This window comes from Podarcis cretensis, assembly GCF_951804945.1.
Source record: "Podarcis cretensis genome assembly, chromosome: 2".
Lineage (NCBI taxonomy): Eukaryota > Metazoa > Chordata > Lepidosauria > Squamata > Lacertidae > Podarcis > Podarcis cretensis.
Genome location: NC_137171.1, coordinates 34,503,997 through 34,523,483, shown reverse-complemented (window position 1 = coordinate 34,523,483; position 19,487 = coordinate 34,503,997). Strand labels below are relative to the sequence as shown.

Genomic DNA, 19,487 nt, shown 5'->3' with positions numbered 1-19,487 from the left:
TTTAAGTAGGCAGTGTGTGAACAGACATTAGGTGTCTTCTCTTTGATGACAGCATTTTCTGTTCTGCTGCAAGAGTTTGGGTAAAGTGTAAGAGCTAGTCAGCTTTCAGCAACAGAACCTTGACCACCAAAAGCTATTGCTTCCAGGTTAGAAGTTGTTGCAGTCTTTGTGACAGAGAAAACACATGTGAAAGACACTCCCAAGCTCTCTTTACTACAGGTAGAGTTGCAGGGCGTAAGAAAATAGCTCAGATGCTCAAGTCATGTCAGAATCTTTATTGGAAAAAAAAAAAATCACAGCATCTCCATTATTATTCAAACACATTTAATAAACAAAGAGAAACAGTAGCAAAGGGCACTGACATGTGACGAACTGTACAAAACCTCAAGGTTTGCAGGCAAAACCTGAGGGTGAGGAGCCCACGGCCCAGCTGCGGAGGTCCGAGGAGCCAACCCCCACCCCCTTGTGGAAAACCCCCCTCCCCTCGGACCACTCAGTCACCCCTGAGAAAAATTGATTAAAAATGTGCAGAAACAAAGACACTTTTAAGAGGTTAGCTCCAACCTTGCTGTAACGGAACAATTGGCCACTGGGAAACTGGACCTGCTACTGGTCCCCAGGGGCTAGCTAATGTTTTAAAGGAAACCACCTCAAGAGATGCAAATCACCCAGGTAAATACCAATCCTATCATTTGCTCCTCTCTTTTCATTTACTGCCTTCTGCAGGGGAAACAGGGTTCTTACTTATTTTCCAGCTTTTAGTTTAGGAGATAATGTTTGGACAGAGATAAAGGCAAATGGAAGGAAAAGCCCTGTTGCTAATAAAGGCAGAGATAAAACTGGTGCAGAAAATGGAAGCCAGTTCTTGAGATTAACAGGGCCTGGAAGTGACCTGTCCTTGTGGGGAAAGAATATCACAAATGGATGAGCTAGAATGGTGTCTTGCCGTAGCTGGATTTCAAGCCCTTATACTAGGAAAGCCAATAGCTTTTCCAATCCCTAATACTGTTTCTATCTCCAGCTAAACAGCTCACCACTCCAGGGAGGGTCCCAACGAATTTGATTACTTTAGTTGAGAATACTTAACAAGGAAAGGTAGGGAGAAGGCAATTGTGTTCCAGTGAAGAACTTAAAATCCACTGAAAAACTCTCACTAGTTGTCAGCAGCAAGTGGAGTATATAGGATAGGACTACCCCATTTATTAGGCAGAAACACTGCTTCTCAGAGAAGTTTAACTGCAATCCCCCTGTAATGCATTGCATCAAGCCAGTTACGGCTCATCTCACAATCTGGTTTTCCTCCAGATTCCAATGGAGCCATTCCCAATGGCACAATATGGGCAACAGAATGAGTCTTATTTATCCAGTCTGTTATCCTGACATCAGGCACTCCTCTAATGGGGCTTCCCCATGCATGGTGTTTTTTGGTGACTATAAAATAAAGCAATGAGGTATTCATTTTGATTAACTAAAGCTACACAGTAAGGTCTCCTTCCAAGCAAACCTAACACTGCTACGTGCCCAGCAAGGCGGGGAATGAGTTGGGTTAGGCCATGTTGGAAATGGCAGCTACTCTTGGCATTGTCAGCCTGTTTTTCTTTCAACTAGTTCATAGCACCACTGCCCACTCTCGCCTCCTCCCTGAGAACGAGAGATTATGAGGGTATATGTGAATGCTATATATATAAATATATATCTGCAGTTCTTATACTTCCTCGCAGCACATACGCACCCAATTATTTATCAGTTGTGGACATACACTGACAACAGCTGAAGGTACAAGATAGGGGTTTATGTACACATCACAGTGTTAGTTAGATCCAGCCAAGACGTACAGTCTAATCATGCCAATACCAACACATTATAAACAGGAAGGGCAGGGCAGGACTGGAATGTTGGTTTACTTCAACACAATATGGGGCCAGTTGAGTCTCAGCAGCCACCGACTGACCTCAAGACCTTTGGTACAGTCTTCTTGTAAAAGAGACTGAACTAGGACATGTTATTCAAACCCTTAACCTACCAAAACTTCTCTGGAGGTGCATTGTGGGAAGCTCAGTGATATATACACATACAAACTGAAGAACGATGGAGGATGTGGGGCAGGGGGGAATTAAGTGCCAAACATGATTTAAACTCCATGCATTTTATCCACGATGGGGCCTTTAATGTCCCCATCAAAACTTCATGCACTGTTCTTCTACCCCACCCTTTTCACTTTTAAGGAAGAAATAGAACGAGAAGCCTCATCAACTCACACTATAAAACATAAAGAAGACACAGTGAATGCAATTCCTTGGTGGAAAATTCCACACACATCAATTTGTATATAAGGGGTCTTCGGATTGTAAGCGAAGAGTTTTGATTATTGCCAAGGGACACCAAAGCATTTCAATTTTTCTGAAACTTTGGTTCGGTATGTTTTGGGGCTTATCTCAAAGGCCCAGAAGTCAAGATGACTCACAAGGAACAAAGCCAGGATACGGAGGGGAGGTACCATGCAGCAAATGCTTAAGGGATTCCCATTTACCAACAACTAGGAGGGGACATTTCACTGATTAGGGATGGCACAAGTTCACCGACAAGATCAGTGAGTCCCATTTGGCTAAGATCAGAAGAGAGGCACGACATTTTCACGTCCATTCAAGGCATTCCAAAGGGAAAAAAAAAAAACATTACAGAAGTTCACACACCACTTTGGACAAGAAAAAAAAAATCACAACAGTTTGGCAACTTTCATCACCACCCCTCCCCACCCCCCGCAATACCACTTAGTTATTTGGGGTAAGATAATACAATAAAAGGAGGTGGAGGATTGAAAGTGCAGAATCACCATGTGTAAATAAGGGACCCTCCGTCCCTGAATGTATTGGATAAAGAGTTGTTAAAGCCTACCAAAGTAACTAAGAGTACAAAGAAAACCTGCTTTTAATGCAGGACGAACAAGGGGGTCTTTTCATGCTGCTGAATACAAGACAAGGCAAAGCTGAACTTGGCAGGGACAAATCCTCCAGATCAAAGAGCAACTTTAAAGTTAGTCAAGGGACTATACTCCAGGCTCTGGCAGGAAAAAAAGGGACATAAGCCCCATTGCCACGCTCCTCTGACATTTAAGAGATAGTAGAAATGGATTTGAAATTTGCAGAAATAGCATATTTTTAAAGATGTGTGAATGGCGATGACCAAACCACACTGCGAGAAATGCTCAGAGCTTATATTTTAGTGTTATCTGAAGAAAAACCCTTCAGCCAAGGCCCCATGGTAAACATAACCCCACCAACTCCCAAATTAAAAATTGCCCATCTAACAGGTATCTGAGTCAGTAACGGATCCAAAACAAAAATAGAAAAGTTTTTTTTTTGCCGGGGGGAGGGGCAGGAATGTTCTTGGTTTAGACATTTTCTTTCAAATGTATTTTGATCAGATCTGGGAAAGCGTGTTACAAATTTCTTTTAAAAATGACACCATTAAACCAAACTCCTCAGTCATTAGTCCAGACCATTAATGCCTGGGATATCTTAAAAGAGCCCAGGAATCTGGGCATCCCTTACTTTTAGCCCTCTCTAAAGAGAGCCAAAAACACAATTAAATAAAACTAAAAATAAATCACATCAGTGCCAAGACAGAAATAAAAAGAAACAGAGTTAGTGGAGTAAAGGGGGCTATCTGGCTGGAAGATTCTCTTATTTCTTCATCTTCTGTAACTGGAGTGGGATGAGCCTTTGGTTTTCACCAGGATTAATTTTCTACTGGCAGGACAGGCTCAGCTTTGCTTTGTGTTAGTTTGATTACTGTACAAAAGCAAGGTTGGACTGCAGGAAAAATGCTCTGCCCAGCTAGATTGCCCTTTTGACATCTGGGAGTTTTAAAGTATTAGATGCTTAGATTACATCCGTGATCCTCGTTCCTGAAGAATCTGTGGGGAAGAAGCACCAAGACAACAGCAGTTAGCTAGAATTTACATGATTAGAACTTATTGCAACAGAGGGGGAAAGAAACAGAAGGAAAAATCTGAACTTTGTACCATAGTACTTAGCACCTGGCTTCTCACCCAGGGTATTATAGGGAAAAGTTATTAACTACAGGAAACTAAATACTCTACAAAATAAACCCTTAGCTGGTTAGGTTCTTTGTTATTGCTAAACTGAATTATTTAGCTCCATGCTAAAATATTTGACTTTTGAGGCATACTTGGGCTGTGCTTTGGCAGCTGGTTCTGTCTAATAATACATGTACAGTTTTGTTTTGTAGGCACCTTTGGTATTGATACATATTGGCCCTTCCAGCTCACTACTTGTGCTACACATTAGTAGATTTCATCATCAGTTTTAAGCTTCTGTTTCATGGATTAAACTGCTGGGAATAGTTGGACTATATCAGCTTTTAAGTTGTTCTAACACTACAGCATTGTGTGGCTTGTGAATATTTGTGGATGCAGTCACATAGAAAGCTGCCATATAACTGTCTCTGGACACAACACATAGAAATTCTGCTTGGTCTTCATTAGCTCTGTGTTGGTCCATTAGCTCTGTGCTGCCTACACTGACTGGCAGCAACTCGCCAGTTTCAGGCACGATTCTCTCCCAGCCCTACCTGGAAGGGCTGGGGATTGAACCTGGGACTGAGCTGTAACCCATCCCTTATCTTAACCCCCCGTTTCTCTCCATCTCCCTTCATTTTTCAGATCAATGCAAGATTTAGTGACAGAGTTCTACAGGTTGAATCCAATGGTGTCTGTCAGCTGACAGCAAAGGTTCCATCAATGGAATGGGGAGAGAAGCCATTTTCAGCAATACCTCTGCAGTCTCCTTATTGCCCCCCACCAAAAAACCTCCACAATATTCTAGAGGGTCCCTCCAACCCTCTTGAGCAGATGTAGAATATGTGCTTAGAGGGCTGTGGGTGGAAGGAGGAACTAATGAAAATTACTCCCCTCCCTGTTCCATGGATGGAAGCCTTATAGTCAAATAGGCACCATTAGATACAACCGTATAGCACAAATATATTCAGAAATGTTAACATGGTCCTTGCCAACTCCTTTATGCAGCACTACATTATGTATGGGAGACATGCTCTGTGCAAATTTGCAGTGGTGGCAGTGCTAAAGAGAAGACCAGACTCTCTGAACCTGCAATCCTATACATACTTATCTGGAGTAACCCCACTGATACCAACAAGATTTACTTCTTAGTAGACATTGAACTGAAAGATTAAAAGCTCCCAGAGACTCTTTCAGAAACTTTACGGAAGATGGAAGCAGGGAGAGGAACTGTTTCTAAAGATTACCATTAGGAGAACATACTGAAAGCTCGACAGCTTCTTTACCAGATATTTTCAGAATTAACTGACCAATACACTAGGAAATATCTACCACCACCCTTGTACATTTTTGCCTCCCTCATTTCAGTGGCTTATTGTTATACTTCCACAATTTCTAATTGTAAGGTATTGCATTTATCTTAGACTTTTATGTTGTGAACCACCCTGAGATCTAAAGGTACAGGGCAGTATACAAATATTATTATTATTATTATTATTATTATTATTATTATTATTGACAAAACTCTGACTAACAGGAACTATACACCTTGCAACATCAAAAGCAAGCTGCCTTCTGTATTTATTCCATTCTGTATTCAGAAACATTGTGATCCTCAAGGAATTCAAACGCAAGCAGGTTCCTCACCTTTGCTTTCTCACTAGGCTCTATCACTATGCCATTGGTAGAGTTATTGAGCTCTCTGGACACAACACATAGAAATTCTGCTTGGTCTTCATTTCCATAGTTATAAGAAGATCCAATACTGATTAGCTAATGAAATAAAAACAAGAGAATGTAAAAGTTAGAAGCAGCAATAAACAAGGAATAGTATAGAATTAGCCTTAAAATACTAGGCTAAAATGGGTTGGGGTTCTCCAGATGTTGTTGCACTCCTGTTCCTATCATTCACAGATAGTATAACAAATGGCCAGTTGTGATGAAAAATGTAGTTCAGCAACATGTATAAAGATACAGGATTCCCATCACTGAACTAAAATATGATCTTGGTCTGTATCTAGTCTCTCACAGTGACCAAATACAGATCTGTAGGAAAAAGCATTAAAGAGTACAAGACAGAGCACTCTGCACCTTTATATTCCTTCTTAACTTTTAGGTGGTTTAAGGACACATTCATACTTTAGTCTGAGCCCCCGAAATGCTGTGATTCACAAAACCAACAAGCAATCCATGTGTATTTTCTGTCAAGCTATTGCGCTCCTTGTTATTACTTAAAATTCCACCAGTGCCATTTTAAAATATACGCACTAATATTTTTTCCAAAAAAATGAAAAAGGCCACAGATGCATCTAGGAAACACCAAACAAGGAAATGAAGAATTTAGGACTGAGTTGTATCCAACTAAATTACTGTGTGTGCATGCAGAATGACTTCTGCAAGTGCGATAGAACTGGACTTTTACTGGTTTATTTAAAAGCATTTCTAGGCAGCTTAATATTTTAAAAAACCTTTAGCATTATGGAAAAGTAGCAAAAAACAGCATTATAAAAACAGATAGAGAAGACAGGGACTAATGCTGGTTGTTTAGCCTATGAGGATTACTTGAGTTGAACAAACGAGAGTCCAAGGTGGGAAAAAATGATAGTCACCAGCTCATCAGTATGATGACTTTCATACTTGCAAGTTAAGCTCAACAGTACCCTAAATCAGGATTGTGGGAAGCTGCCATCCATAAATACCCCAAACAATGTATTTTCTTAGGCAAAAAAACTGAAGTCCTACAGAGCCCCCTAATGATGGTTCGATATAATAAAAAAGAATCCCTCCTCATTAAGAGGGAACTGAACTGACCAGAATGCATAAAACCAGAAGTAAATAAAAAACCAATAACCTAACAAGATTGGAAGCATTAATCAAAGGACATTCTGCCACAGTCTCTCATAGCAAAAGACTGGGCCCAGCAAGTTGTGCACTCATTTATGAGTGCAAGATTAGCATCAGTCAACAGTTTCAAGGCTGACAGCATTTATCAACTAAAGTGAAGAGTGAGGAAGGGTAATGGGCAGAGGCTTGTAATCAGATTTCCCTAAAAGATAATCAGAAATTATCTGTTAGAGGCTCAGTGATCAGACTTCTCTCCAGGCATCAGCAGACTAGGCACAATTTATGTTCCATGAGAAGTCCCATATTCTCTAGATTCTAAAAAGGTGAAAGGAGAACCCACTAAAGCATTCATTATTCACTAAGCTGTTGACAGCCCCTTCCTATCAATAACAAATAATAGAGGGGGAAGATTAGCCATTTTATAAGCCTTGTGAATTGGGCCCCTTCTTCTGGATAGGGAAGTATTCTTTAGCACTGGATACCTGTTCAAATTTCCATCCATCAGACATAGTGGACACCATCTGGGTGAGCTCTTCCTCTTGGCACTGCAGGACTCTGTAAACATGCTTGACAGGTCCCTGGGACACAAAAGGGAACCAAACAATAAGTTAGAAATTAACATTGTGGCTTTGCAAAGTAGTGGTAGCTTGTTTAAAGAGGCTTAGCTTCAAGGAAATTAGTGTGTCATAGGTCCTTGCTGATTCCTGAGAACACACACCACTATAAATGTTTCAAAAGGACGTTTAATGCTTTTCCTAACCATCAAAAAAGACATGTGGCAAGTTTTGCTGAAAATCTGGGAGCCAGAAATAACCCCGGGGAGGTAGGTGTATAGAAGTGTAGGTATGGAGATAGTCAGGATACATTGCATCAAACACTAATGCATATAGGGACGGGATAAAGGCATTATGGCAACAGACTGCTACAAAGGGCTCAAATGAAAGTACAGTAATATAGTGCCTCTGGGAATGATAGAAAAGTGACCCTGACTGCCTTTCTCTTCAGCATTTTTAACTTGGCATACCTGTAATAGTCAGCATGTATCCCACTCAGCGTGTAAACCACACCCCTACAAATTTTCAAACAGGTTTTGAATTCACATCTCTTCTCTGCTGCTTTTATGAAGTGATTTGTATGCAGGCAATTAATGTTCATAATGTGTTTTACAGCTGTGCTGACTGGATTGTTTGAGTTGCTGTAAAACAGAAAGCTTCAAACTGTGATTGTATTCTTCTACATGACGCTTGCCACTTTGTGAGGAGGTTCTTCCAAAAAGCAGGATACAAATCCATTAAATATAAATAAATGAATAAATAAATATTGTGACAGATGAGGGAGCATTCTTTGCTGTCCCTTCCCCCGCATTTCCCAGCAGTTCATGAAGGATTTAGGTGAGCAAAGAGCTGCTTTGCTCCTGCTGGAACTTTGCAGGAGCTGACAGAAAGGGAGACAGTGAGGTCCTTGTTGGCACCTCTGGCAAAAGCCCAGCGCAAGGAAGAGAACACACCTCTCTTTTCCTCCATCAAGAACTTGGGACAAGAAAGGATGTGTGGCTTCTTTCCCTTCTTGCTGGGCTTTTGCAGACTGAAACAACACTGAAGCGCTGCTTGGGTTTTCTGCAAAAGCCCATCACAGCAGCAAATAAACCCAGCCCCCTTCTCCAAAGTGTATGTCACAGGGAAAGAGTAGCAGTTGACCACAACCACAAATAAGGGAAGGCTAAGCACAGATTTGCCCTTGATTCCAGTTACAAAAATCCCCCCTTCTATTTTCTTTAACATGCATTACTTGAGAAGTTCTGCTTTCATTGTCCCGTATTCGCTCCTTCACCAACCGCACTAGAGATGCAATGTTGTAAAACTCAGCTTCTTCCAGCACACCTAGGAATGAGAAGAGGGTGCAGTTAGGAAGATTGTTAGCCTTAAAAAGGGAAGAATGCTAGAAGCAATATTGTGCTAACCCCAAAGTCTTCTGCGCAGATTACTGAAGCCTATGACACTGCAGAATTATTTTTTTGCATACTGTATATATTTTAACCTAAATAATTAATCTGCAGATCAACAAACGTTATACTACCAGAATCTCAATTTGCAAGAGCAAAAACAAAGGCAAAAATTAGGAAAAAATGTGACCACAAACAGCTGCAAACACTTCTATTTCATGAAGAGCAGAAAACTAGAACTTGGGGGTTCATGAAGATGTGTTCCCTCCATTTGAAGCTCTTCACAAAAAGGAGCTTGCTTTTGCAGACCACACTTCAATGAAAAACAACAAGTTAATACAAAATGCCACTGATGTTTATTAACAGAATGCCTTGTATGAGATAGTTGCATCAGAATAATGTGCCTCCATGAATAAAGCTGGTTTTGTACACCTCCTCCATAGGTCAATCTAAAATAAACCACAATCTTATGACACAGAAAGATGCTGATCAAGGCCTCGCTCAGTCACAGGAGTCAATGCACTCAAGACCATGGATTTCAATGGGCTTAAGTGCACTAGCTCTGGGCTGAAATGTGGCCAACATCCATTAAGCTTCCCTCTGATTTTCAAGGATATAGATTGATTTTTACCTTGCCCAAGTCAGACAAAGCACCGCAATCTCCATTTCTTACCTTCTTCTGCCAATTCCTTGTTTATTATGAGTTTTCCATGCCGGAGGTAGTTCAGGATTGGACCAAAATATGTGGGATCCCTATCAATGAGATATGCCCCCGTTTCATCCTGTTAGAGATACACCAGTGTCAGATTCTGATGCTAAAAAGGACAATTCAATGGAATGAAGACATTTGGCTGGGGGGGGGGGGCTAGTCTTACAAAGGCTGAGAATTTGGTCCTCTGCAAAGAATTACCATTCTCAGGAAAACCAGTGGGCTCTTTTAAACTAGTTGAATCATCCACAAAAGACAGAAGTTAGATTTAACATGTTGTCATGGTTATGGTGGAGACTATGGGTATCTTCTACTGAAGTAGTGGAGGTGGATGGGAAAACAGTGCTGGCAGGTTTCTAAACTCTGGCATCAAAAGCTTTTTATGCCTACTGTAAGATGACACCATGATATAATTTAAAAAGGTAGGGTACCACCTACATAAGGCGATTCCACCTAATCACTTAATCATACACTTATTTACTTGAAATAAACTGTTCTTGCATCTATCAGCAGCATTCTCCTAAAAATCAGCAAGATCAGCTCCTGAATTGTCATGATATGACAATGACAAGCAGCAAAACCAAAAATGAGCACAACCCTAACTTTTGCAACTGAATTTTTAAGAAATACTTTTGCCAATCTAAACTGTCAGTCTAATCCAAACTGAGTTCTATTATGTGTCAAGCAAACATCAACTCGGATCACTCTTTAGTAATGGTAAAAAAGAAAAGGAAAAAAAGAGTCTGCTGAACACAAGTGGTGCAGTGCAATCAATTCCTTTGACTACATGCTCAGATGTTTTGTTTGTTTAAGATCACCAAGGAAGCTATAAATAAGAAACAGAGCTTACCCATTCTCACTATGATTTAATTATTCTGGGAAATGGCTTTTGTTCTATTCTAAAAATGTATTTTACAGAGCACTTAGAATCTTCCACAGTATTTAAACACTCTCAGCAATTATCTGCTGAAAGAAACCACCCTATTCACAAGTATTTCACTTTGCACACAAGATTAAAGCTTTTCAGTTTCCTTATTTCCCTAAAACAAAAACAGAGGCCATACTATTGATGAATAAGAGTACAGCACCTGTGTAATGACTGCATAGTTAATATATTGAAATTACTACTTACAGGGAAGTGTTGGATCAACACAGAAACCACTAGAGGGGCTATAAACTGTCACTGAAGTGGGCAGGCACCCCACTGCCACACGCAACGGGAGCAATGCCCCTTTTGTGTGGATCCCTTTTTTTTTTTTTTGCTAAGGAGTTCCTATCAAGGCTTTGCTCAGCTTTGATGTCTGCAAAAACACACCCTGCAAAGTATCCTGGGAACTGTGGCTTGCTAAGGGTGCTGAGAACCGTAGCTCTGTGAGGGGTAAACTCTAGTTCCCAGGATTGGGGTGGGGTGGGGGACTGCTTTAAATGCATTGGGTGAAGGAGGTTTAAATGCGTGGAAACAAGCCTATTATTCCAGTGGTCGCAGCGGGAAGGAGACGAGACGGAGGGCATGAGGGCTACCGGGGTGCGGAGAACATGCCGTCGTTCTAGGAAAGCGTCCCAGGAGGGGCCGGGCGGTTAAGGAAGAAAGAGGTCAGCGCTGCCACTCCACATGGACCCACCGGACTCACCTTGTCGGAGCCCAGTTCGGGCCCCTCCTGGCAGCAGAGGCGGCAGAGGAAGGACTTGGGCTCTCGGCAGAGAGTCTGGCGGGTGCTCACGAAGTAGGTGCCGCCCACGTTGAGCCGGACCCACTTGGAGCCCCCGCTGCTGCTGCTCCCGCCGCCCCCCGACCCGGCTCTCTCAGGCGCCGGCGGCTCCGGACTGCGCGGCGGGCAAGCGGGCGCCGCGGCTGGACGGGGGCTGGGCGGCCCCGGCAGCGGGCTGGGAGTGCGGCCCCGCGGCGGCCCTTCTCCGGCCACCAGCTCCGCCATTCTGGGCTACGGTTTCTTCCCCTGGGCCTACGGCAGGCAGACGGGCAACGGTCGCTCCAGCTCAACGGCCAGGTCGGAGAAACTGGAGCTGCGCTCGGCGGGGCTCGGAAGCCATCACCCCAGTCCCTGCTGACAGGGAGAGCCGGACTTCCGGGAGGAAAGGTCACTTCCGGGTCACCAACCGTTCTCCGGGTGCAACAGCCGCCGAGGCCACTTTGAGCGCCGCTTCGGCCTTGCATGCTCCTCGTTTACTATTACATAGTAATGCTTGAGGTAGCCAGCAGAAGCGGAGAATAATAATAATAATAATTTAAATAAATTTTAATTGATTTTAATTTAATTAATTTAAATTTAAATTATATAAAATTATTGAAAGGGAAAAGTCTCCAATAGAACAAGGCATTAGAGGAAACAGGATTCCAGGAAGGAAACAGAAACTTCGTTCCTGGATTACCTATACCATAGATACACAAAAGTATAGAACGGCACTTTGTTTGCAGAGGACACTTCCTAGTTATTTTCGAATCCCCTTTCCCCGCTCTATCAACGTGATGAAAGTGACAGCTGATGAGAGGAGAAGCTACAGGATTTAATTGAAACTGTGATTGGGCAGCAGCGGGTGCTTCTCCCACTTCCTTACCCGCCCAAAGAAGCAATTAATCCTCTCTGTGGAATAAATAATGTGAATGTTAATTGGGGGGGGCACCAGTCAGTGGTTCCCGTCAAAATGACTTCTCCTATTAAGTACATATATTTGCAAGTTGCCCGACTGAAAAAACCGAGCCTGTTATGACCCTTGGATTCTGAGTCGCAATGCAATTGGTGACCGCGCCTTGCCCTCCATTGCTTTGCACGCTGTACTTTTGCCTCCCTTAACTGCGCAAAAATGGAGGCGTGTGCTAGTCTATATTTTCCGCTATCTGTGGTGCTGAGGGTGCCGCAGACTATTTCCGGCATTGCTGATCCTGATTGGTCACGGCGATGATGGTCAGACTCTCCTTCCGGGAGGACGTTTCCGGCGACTTCTGTATCGTGGGGGTGAAGGGTTGCTGAAGGTGAGTGGAGTACGGCCGTCCTTTCGGGGACCCTGTTCGCTGTTTCCTAATATTGTGGTGTTAACGGGCCTTTTCTGTTCTTTATTCCCCCACCTTCCGTGGCGGCGCTGGGATTCCTTGGTGTCCTAGCCGAGGTCCTTTTAATGTTCCTTCAAGTTGGTTTGCCTCTGGCTGCGCCTTTAACATGCAGGCATAAGCCTATATAACTGTAGAAACTACATCGCTGCCATCTTTATAAAGGAGAATCCGCATTAATTTTATTTCTCTCTCCCCCCTTATTGAATGAAAAGAATGGCATGAGTTCAACAGTCTAACTCTATTTTGCTTACTTGAAAATAAAGTAGTGAATTCATAGGGTTTACTCCCAGGTAAGTGTGGGCTGGTGTGAACTCCTCATTGGATTATTGTTTTGATGAAACGGAATCATTCTTCTGTTTGTCTCTCATCTGACCCTTCGCTAGCCATATAGCTTTGCTGCTCAGTTAGTGTTCTGATTATTTTCTCCCTGTTAAGCTTTCTTCCTGCTTTATTATTTTCTAGAAAGTAACAATGGCTGCCCGCAGATTTGCTCTGAAAGCAGTAGACTGGATGGCATTTGCTGAGCGAGTGCCTCCCAATCAGAAGCCCATGTTTAATGCCCTGAAAACACGCAGTGATTCTCTGGCAGCCAAGTGAGTATGTCCCAGTGTGCAAAGGGCACTGTGGAGCTATGTTTTTCTTGTGTCAAATGCCTTGATATTTGTGCAAGGTTGATGCGTTCAGGCTATGTGCTAGCAGTAATAAATTAATAGAATGCCTTGTTTGGTTATATCTTTACAAATTACTTTGAACTAGTCACTGGTTTGTTATGCCATATACCAGGTGTGGGGAACTTCCAGCCTGCAGTCCACATTTGATCTGTGATGCTATTTTGGGCAGGCCATACTTACCTGCAATATTCTGTGTGCAGCACTTCTCAAGCACCTGGCACCCAGCTGATTGTCAAGTGTTTGGGAAGCAGTGCACAAAGCGCTTTGTAGACCTTTTGCCTAGCACTTTCTAAGTGCCAAGCACAGGGCTTGTGAAGCTTGCTTAGGCCTGGACACAGTACTTCTCAATCACTTGTCAATCACCTGTTTGTTGGGCAGTGATGAGCAGGCTCTTTGATAGATGCCAATTCCCTGGTGTCATGATAATCCGGCCCACCTATCAAAGTTGGCTCCCAGGTGTGGGTGGGGAGATTAATCTCTGGCCCACCAGGCCAAAAGGGTTCTTCACCGCTGCCATATACTCCACAGCTCTCTGCTCCATTCATTGTTGCTGAGATCAGCCTATTAAAGTGATACACAAATTTCATTTTGTTCTTTTTGGCAACTTTATGGCAGTCCTTTCTGCTGCAGATTATATTCTGTATATTTCTGTGATAAGCAGAATGGTAAAGGAAGATGTGTCCAGGGGTGGGGGAATCTCTCCCCCTTGGAGGGCTGCAGTATATTGGGCATCATCTCCTGGGGGCTCCATTCCAGTGGTGGGTGGAGTAAGATGCAAAAGTAAGTGGAATATTGGGTGTATTTCTAATCTTTGTACAATAGGCTTCATTCCAGGCATGCAAAAAGCCAGGGGTTTCTATGCATGTCTCACTATCTTTCATCCAGGTAAGTAAGAGACATACAGTATTGTTGTTCAAGGATGCATTCCACCCAGGCAAAAGGACTCAGAGGCAGAGCTGGACTAATGAGGGGTGTATGGCCTGCTGAAGGGCACAGACTGGAGAAAGTCCCAAGGCCTCTGGTCCCCCATCCCCCACTGTAACTGATATGGTTAAAATTATCTGATTGACATTAGTAAGATTTGAGATGTCACATGCTGTTTCTGTGTCTCGACTGAAGTTTAGTTCTTTGCCTTAAGATTTGACAAAACCCTTTTATCAGCTTCTGGCAAAAGTGTATCAGTCTACTATTTTGGACTTAACTCACCAGTCATTGTTAGTGTGTATGATGAATCTTGCAAGGTTCATTATTGCTGTTGAATAGCTGAGAACATTGGCAGCTATGGTTAGCTATCCTTAAGGAGGGTGACAATAATGGGAGATGGCTACAGAACTAAGAATTGCATGAAAACTTGTTGAAGTTGTACTAAATGTACTTTTCCTTCATCTAAACAGGCTTGCTTCTTTGCCAGAGAACCCCCCAGCTATAGATTGGGCTTTTTACAAGACTGCAATTGCTGATAAGGCCATGGTAGATGAATTTGAGAAAAAGGTGAGGTTGTGTTATGCTACTTCAAATGTTTCAGAACCTAAATGAGGCACTGCATGTCACACAGTCTAGTGTATATTTTTAGGACCCACCTTACCTTTGTGATTGTAAGTTGTTTTAAATTGCTTTTAATACTGTGTTTTAGTGTTGTAACCTGCCCTGGGACCTTAGGGTGAAGGGCAGGTAATTAATAATAATAATAATAATAATAATAATAATAATAATATAAATCACCCTGGGTATAGTAATTATTTCCTTCTGGGTAATTTGACACCAGTGTTGCAGCTGCATGGTGCTGTGCTCATAAAAAACAACAACATCATTTTCTTGTCTTTAGCCAATTAGTACATTTCCCACCAACTTCTGCCTTGTGGATAGGCTAGAAAAGCTAAACTTGAAGCTATAATCATGCTGATTTTTATTTATTGTTGGATATGAACCGGGCAAGTATGTGTATCAATATAGATGGCTCCAGAGAACTTTGGTATATAAATCCAATAAAATGAATGAATGAATGTCTGGCTTTCTTCATGTGGGACAGCGATAAATGTATGAAAATGCAATCCAGAGAAGTTAGAGGACATTGAAACATGTTAACTCTTTAAGAATGAATCTGGATGGTGTGCATTTGCACTAGCTGTATGAGAACTGTCATTAATTGTAATGACTTGGGTACTGGCAAGCAAACTCTGTAAAATCAGCTCATTTCTGCTAGTAATCTGCTAGGCTTTCAGGTGGCTTGTTCCCAGTGTAGCCCACTACTTTAGACCAGACACTTGGTCTTGACCCACACTCGGGTGGAGAGGATTGAACTGGGAGGCTAGAAAGTGCAAATCATACACTGCCACTGAGTTAAGGACCTCTTACAACTAAAGGGAAACAGACAGGACTTGGAAAAGTTATATCTGACTGTATATAAGTCACTGACAGAATTGGACGAAACACATTTAAAATACTTTCCCCTCAAATTTCACAGTTTAAAGCACTCAAGATTCCTGAGCCTGTGGATACCCAGACAGCTAAGATAGATGCCCAAGAAAAAGAGGCTGTAAGTGTGTTTTTTTGTGCCTTTGTTCAGTTATATTTTGTGTATCCCACTTTGGTAAATTGTGTTAGACATTATTCCCTGCTCACCACTTACTATATTCTGCTTGTGATCGGCAATACTTCTGATTTTCCTCTGCTGGTATTTATTTATACAGTTTTTAATATTGCTTAATGCAATAATCTCTAAGCAATCCTTGTCCGCAAACTATTGTAGTTGATGCACCAACCAAAGTTGTTAATGGTTACTCTGAGCCAACAAGGTCACTTGGGCTACCACTGCTAGCAGCGGATCAAGAACACTCCTGTGCTATATACCTCCTCCAGAGAGAGGGCAACCACATCCAGAGTCTGTACGCAACCCAATTCCCAGACTTGGGAACTGCCTACTCATAGGGTCTCTGTCTTGCTAAGAGTCATTTGCAGTTTATTAGCCTATGACTGCATCCTGGTAGTGGTCTAGGGCTTGTTCAGATAATACTGAGAGATAAACCTGGATATCACCAGATACCTTGCCCCAAATCTCCTAATAAGCATCCACAGTGGCTTCCTGAAGATAGCACTAGGGACAAAATTGTGATTTGGGGCACCCCACACATTAACTGGCAGGGTGTCAAGACACAGTCACCAATACTTTTCTCTGGAACTGACCCTGTAAGTAGGAGTGAAATCTCCATAAAGCAATACCCCCCTATTCACAGATGGTCCAGGAGGATACTGTAGCCAAAGATATCAGAAGCAGCTGAGAAATTGAGAATTAATAGGGTTGTGCTCCCCCTGTCTCTGCCCTGAAGGAGGTCATCTATTGGAGCACCCAAGAGTAAACTCTGTCCCAAAGTCAGGCCTGAACCCAAACTGGAAAGGGGTAAGATAATTGGAATGTAGGGGCATGTCTAATGCAAAGGCTGCAAGCCTCAAGGCGATAGTTTGCATTATTATAGGCAAGAGAAAATGCAGTTTGTGGTGCAGATGGGCGGGGTATAAATAATAAATATTATTATTATAACATCACTAATATGCGAAGTGAATAATTTGCTGTTTTGCAGGACAAGAGTGCTGCTTCTTTCATACAAGCCTCTAAGCAACGTGTTGTTGAGCATGAGAAAGAGGTAAGTTGGTGATTTTCGTGGTGTAAGTAGTCTGCTCCACCACGTTGCGTTCTCCTAATAAAGATCTGTTCTTTTTATTTTAAGTAGTCTTCTTCATAATGTACTAGTGATGGGCTATTGTTTTTTCTTTTCAAGCTTCAGAAGGTTAGAAGCATGATTCCTTTTGATCAGATGACAATGGAAGATTTCCAAGAGGCATTTCCAGGAAGTAGGCTGGACAAAGAAAAATACCCATTTTGGCCACACAGGCCTATTGCTGAATTGTAAGAGCTGTCTATCCAAAAGAACTTTGCCGTATCCATCAACTCTAGAATCCCTGGGAGTATGTTAAATAAAGTAATTCTACAGGAATCTTAGTAGTCCTGTTTTGTTTTGTCTCTTGTTATTGATTTGTGCATATTTGCTTGGAAATAAGATCCATAGAGTTCAGTATGGATCCCAAATAAGGCTGTGTAGGATTGTTGCCTTAAACTTCTTTTTTTTTTTTTTTTTTTTGAGGATTGAAAGCCTGAGTGGTTCAGCTAAAATTGCTAATCTTGGCCCCAGATTCTAACTTTAACTTGATTTTTTGGGGACCCCCATTTGGTCCCCAGTCCTGGGCCTCCCCAACCTGGAGTGGGCAATTGGTGCTCTGATCACTGACCACGGATGGCTTTAAAGGTCACCAACATTTTTGAATTGTGCTAGGAAGCCAGTGAAGTTCTTCAAGCACCATTGTAGCACATTCTTGTGGCCGGTTCAGATTAATAATGTGGCTTTTATGTTCTGGACCTGCTGCAGTTTCTGATTGTGTTTGAAAGGCTCTGCATTGTTGCCTGCAGTACATTGGCATGAGCGCCCTTCCCCACAAGAGGGTGTAGCTAGCACACAGCTAATACTAAAAGAAGGCGCTGCCTAAGCATTCAGGAACAGAACTGGAACTAATACCTTGATCCTTAAAAGTGAGCATAACCCCACCCAGAAGAGACTGAACACAAACACCAGGATATGCTGGGTCATTGACCTTGGACAACTTGTGTTGTGACTGAATTTCATTTTCACCAGCCTGCATCCACTACTTTGCATCATGGTGCATTCCAAACTTTGTACATTAAAAGAACACAAGGAGGTTCCACCCCACCCCTCCCTGAGCCAGGCACAAAGTGAGCTATTGAACACACACACACACACTCACACTCACACACTGTACTCTCGATAAACTTTCTGAATGGTTCTTCAAAATGAACCATTTTGAACCATATGCGGGGTGCTTTTTTTAAAAAAATAATGTAGCAAAGACTAATATATCTGAGCCTGTCTTTGAGTGGATTTTTGACCGTAGTGCTAAAACACTGAAGTATCAAGAGTTTTCCAGGAGTGGCATTCTGGATACACTGTTCACCTGGCAAGCCACCACTGCAGTAGCTTTGAGAGATTTGTGGCCTTTGCCAATAAGAACTGTTTGAAAACTTTTTGCTATAAAAGTATAAATATTTAAATTGGCCTATAAGCGAAATTACCACTATAAAAGTCTTGTAAGCCTTAACAATGGCATAGAGCGATATTGTGGCTTTGATCAGTGCAACTGCAATCAGACCAGGACTACGCAGCTCATGAGTCACGGAGCCAAATGCTGGTCAGATCGATTCAAATGATAATCCTGCTTTTGCTGCCTACAAAAAACAGGTTGGGTGGCCATGTTACTGGTCACCAAGAGCACTTAGCAGGGCATAGTCCATAGATGGTGGGCAGGGTTCATCTTGATGGATTACAAATTGTGGAGAATAGGATTTGCCTGATGAAAGACAGGAAATATAAGCCATCTTCTCAGTGGAAGTTCTGAAATGACTTGGCACCCCCCCTTCCAGTTCTGTGTTTCTGCACTAGTGGTAGCAATGCCAGGTGTTTCCCCAGGATGGAAAGGTGGTGATAAGGAGGATAGCAATTGTTGAATTACTGATGCCCAAGAATCTATGAAAGGCATAGAAACTTTATCAGCGATAAAATAAGATACTAACCTAAAACACCAGAGATTTGGTTTTATAATTTAATACTCCATTTTTATTTTTTGTTGTTAATACCACATATAAATGACATTCTTTTCAGTCATGGTCTGGCCTGAGGCCCAAAGATACCATTTTCAGAACAAATTCTAAATATAGGGGGAATGGAAGCATTGCCTTGTAATGACTGACATCATGTTTAAAAATATTAAACAAGCTGAATGCCACAAATAAGGCACAGAGGAAAAGATTCAACACCATATTCCTTACCATGCTCAGTGGAACATACACCGGCAAGCAATGTGGAAAAATCCCACTGACAGTACCATCACATACATGGAAGTAATCTACCTGTAATCTACTGTCTGTGAACAAACGTCAGCTCCCTCGGCCAGTAAAGCGAGATAAGCGCCACACTCCAGAGTCATTCGCGACTGGACTTAACAGTCAAGGGTCCTTTACATTTTACCTTAATCTACCTGGAAGTAAGTATCACTGAGTACAATTAAGTTTAGTCCCAGGTAAGTATACAGAGGATTGCACCCTAATCTGCATATTCTAATATAATAACCACAAATGGCCTGAGCTTGGA

At 42.2% G+C, this 19,487-nt stretch overlaps 2 protein-coding genes across 2 annotated transcripts; one reads left to right on the top strand and one right to left on the bottom strand.

The window, feature by feature from the left end:
• Positions 1–260: 260 nt before the first annotated feature.
• KCTD2 (potassium channel tetramerization domain containing 2) lies at positions 261–11,632 on the bottom strand. The gene is made up of 6 exons (XM_079967042.1): positions 11,166–11,632; positions 9,499–9,607; positions 8,672–8,763; positions 7,366–7,461; positions 5,687–5,812; positions 261–3,916 (listed from the first exon to the last, which is right to left on the bottom strand). Exons 1-6 carry the CDS (start codon positions 11,466–11,468, stop codon positions 3,887–3,889), a joined length of 756 nt encoding a protein of 251 aa, XP_079823168.1. The 5' UTR covers positions 11,469–11,632; the 3' UTR covers positions 261–3,886.
• Positions 11,633–12,365: 733 nt separating this feature from the next.
• On the top strand, positions 12,366–17,264 carry ATP5PD (ATP synthase peripheral stalk subunit d). Its single transcript, XM_079967043.1, has 6 exons — positions 12,366–12,523; positions 13,064–13,194; positions 14,667–14,763; positions 15,737–15,808; positions 16,851–16,913; positions 17,049–17,264. The coding sequence occupies exons 2-6, from the start codon at positions 13,073–13,075 to the stop codon at positions 17,178–17,180; spliced, it is 486 nt and encodes a 161-aa protein (XP_079823169.1). The 5' UTR covers positions 12,366–12,523; positions 13,064–13,072; the 3' UTR covers positions 17,181–17,264.
• Positions 17,265–19,487: the final 2,223 nt, after the last annotated feature.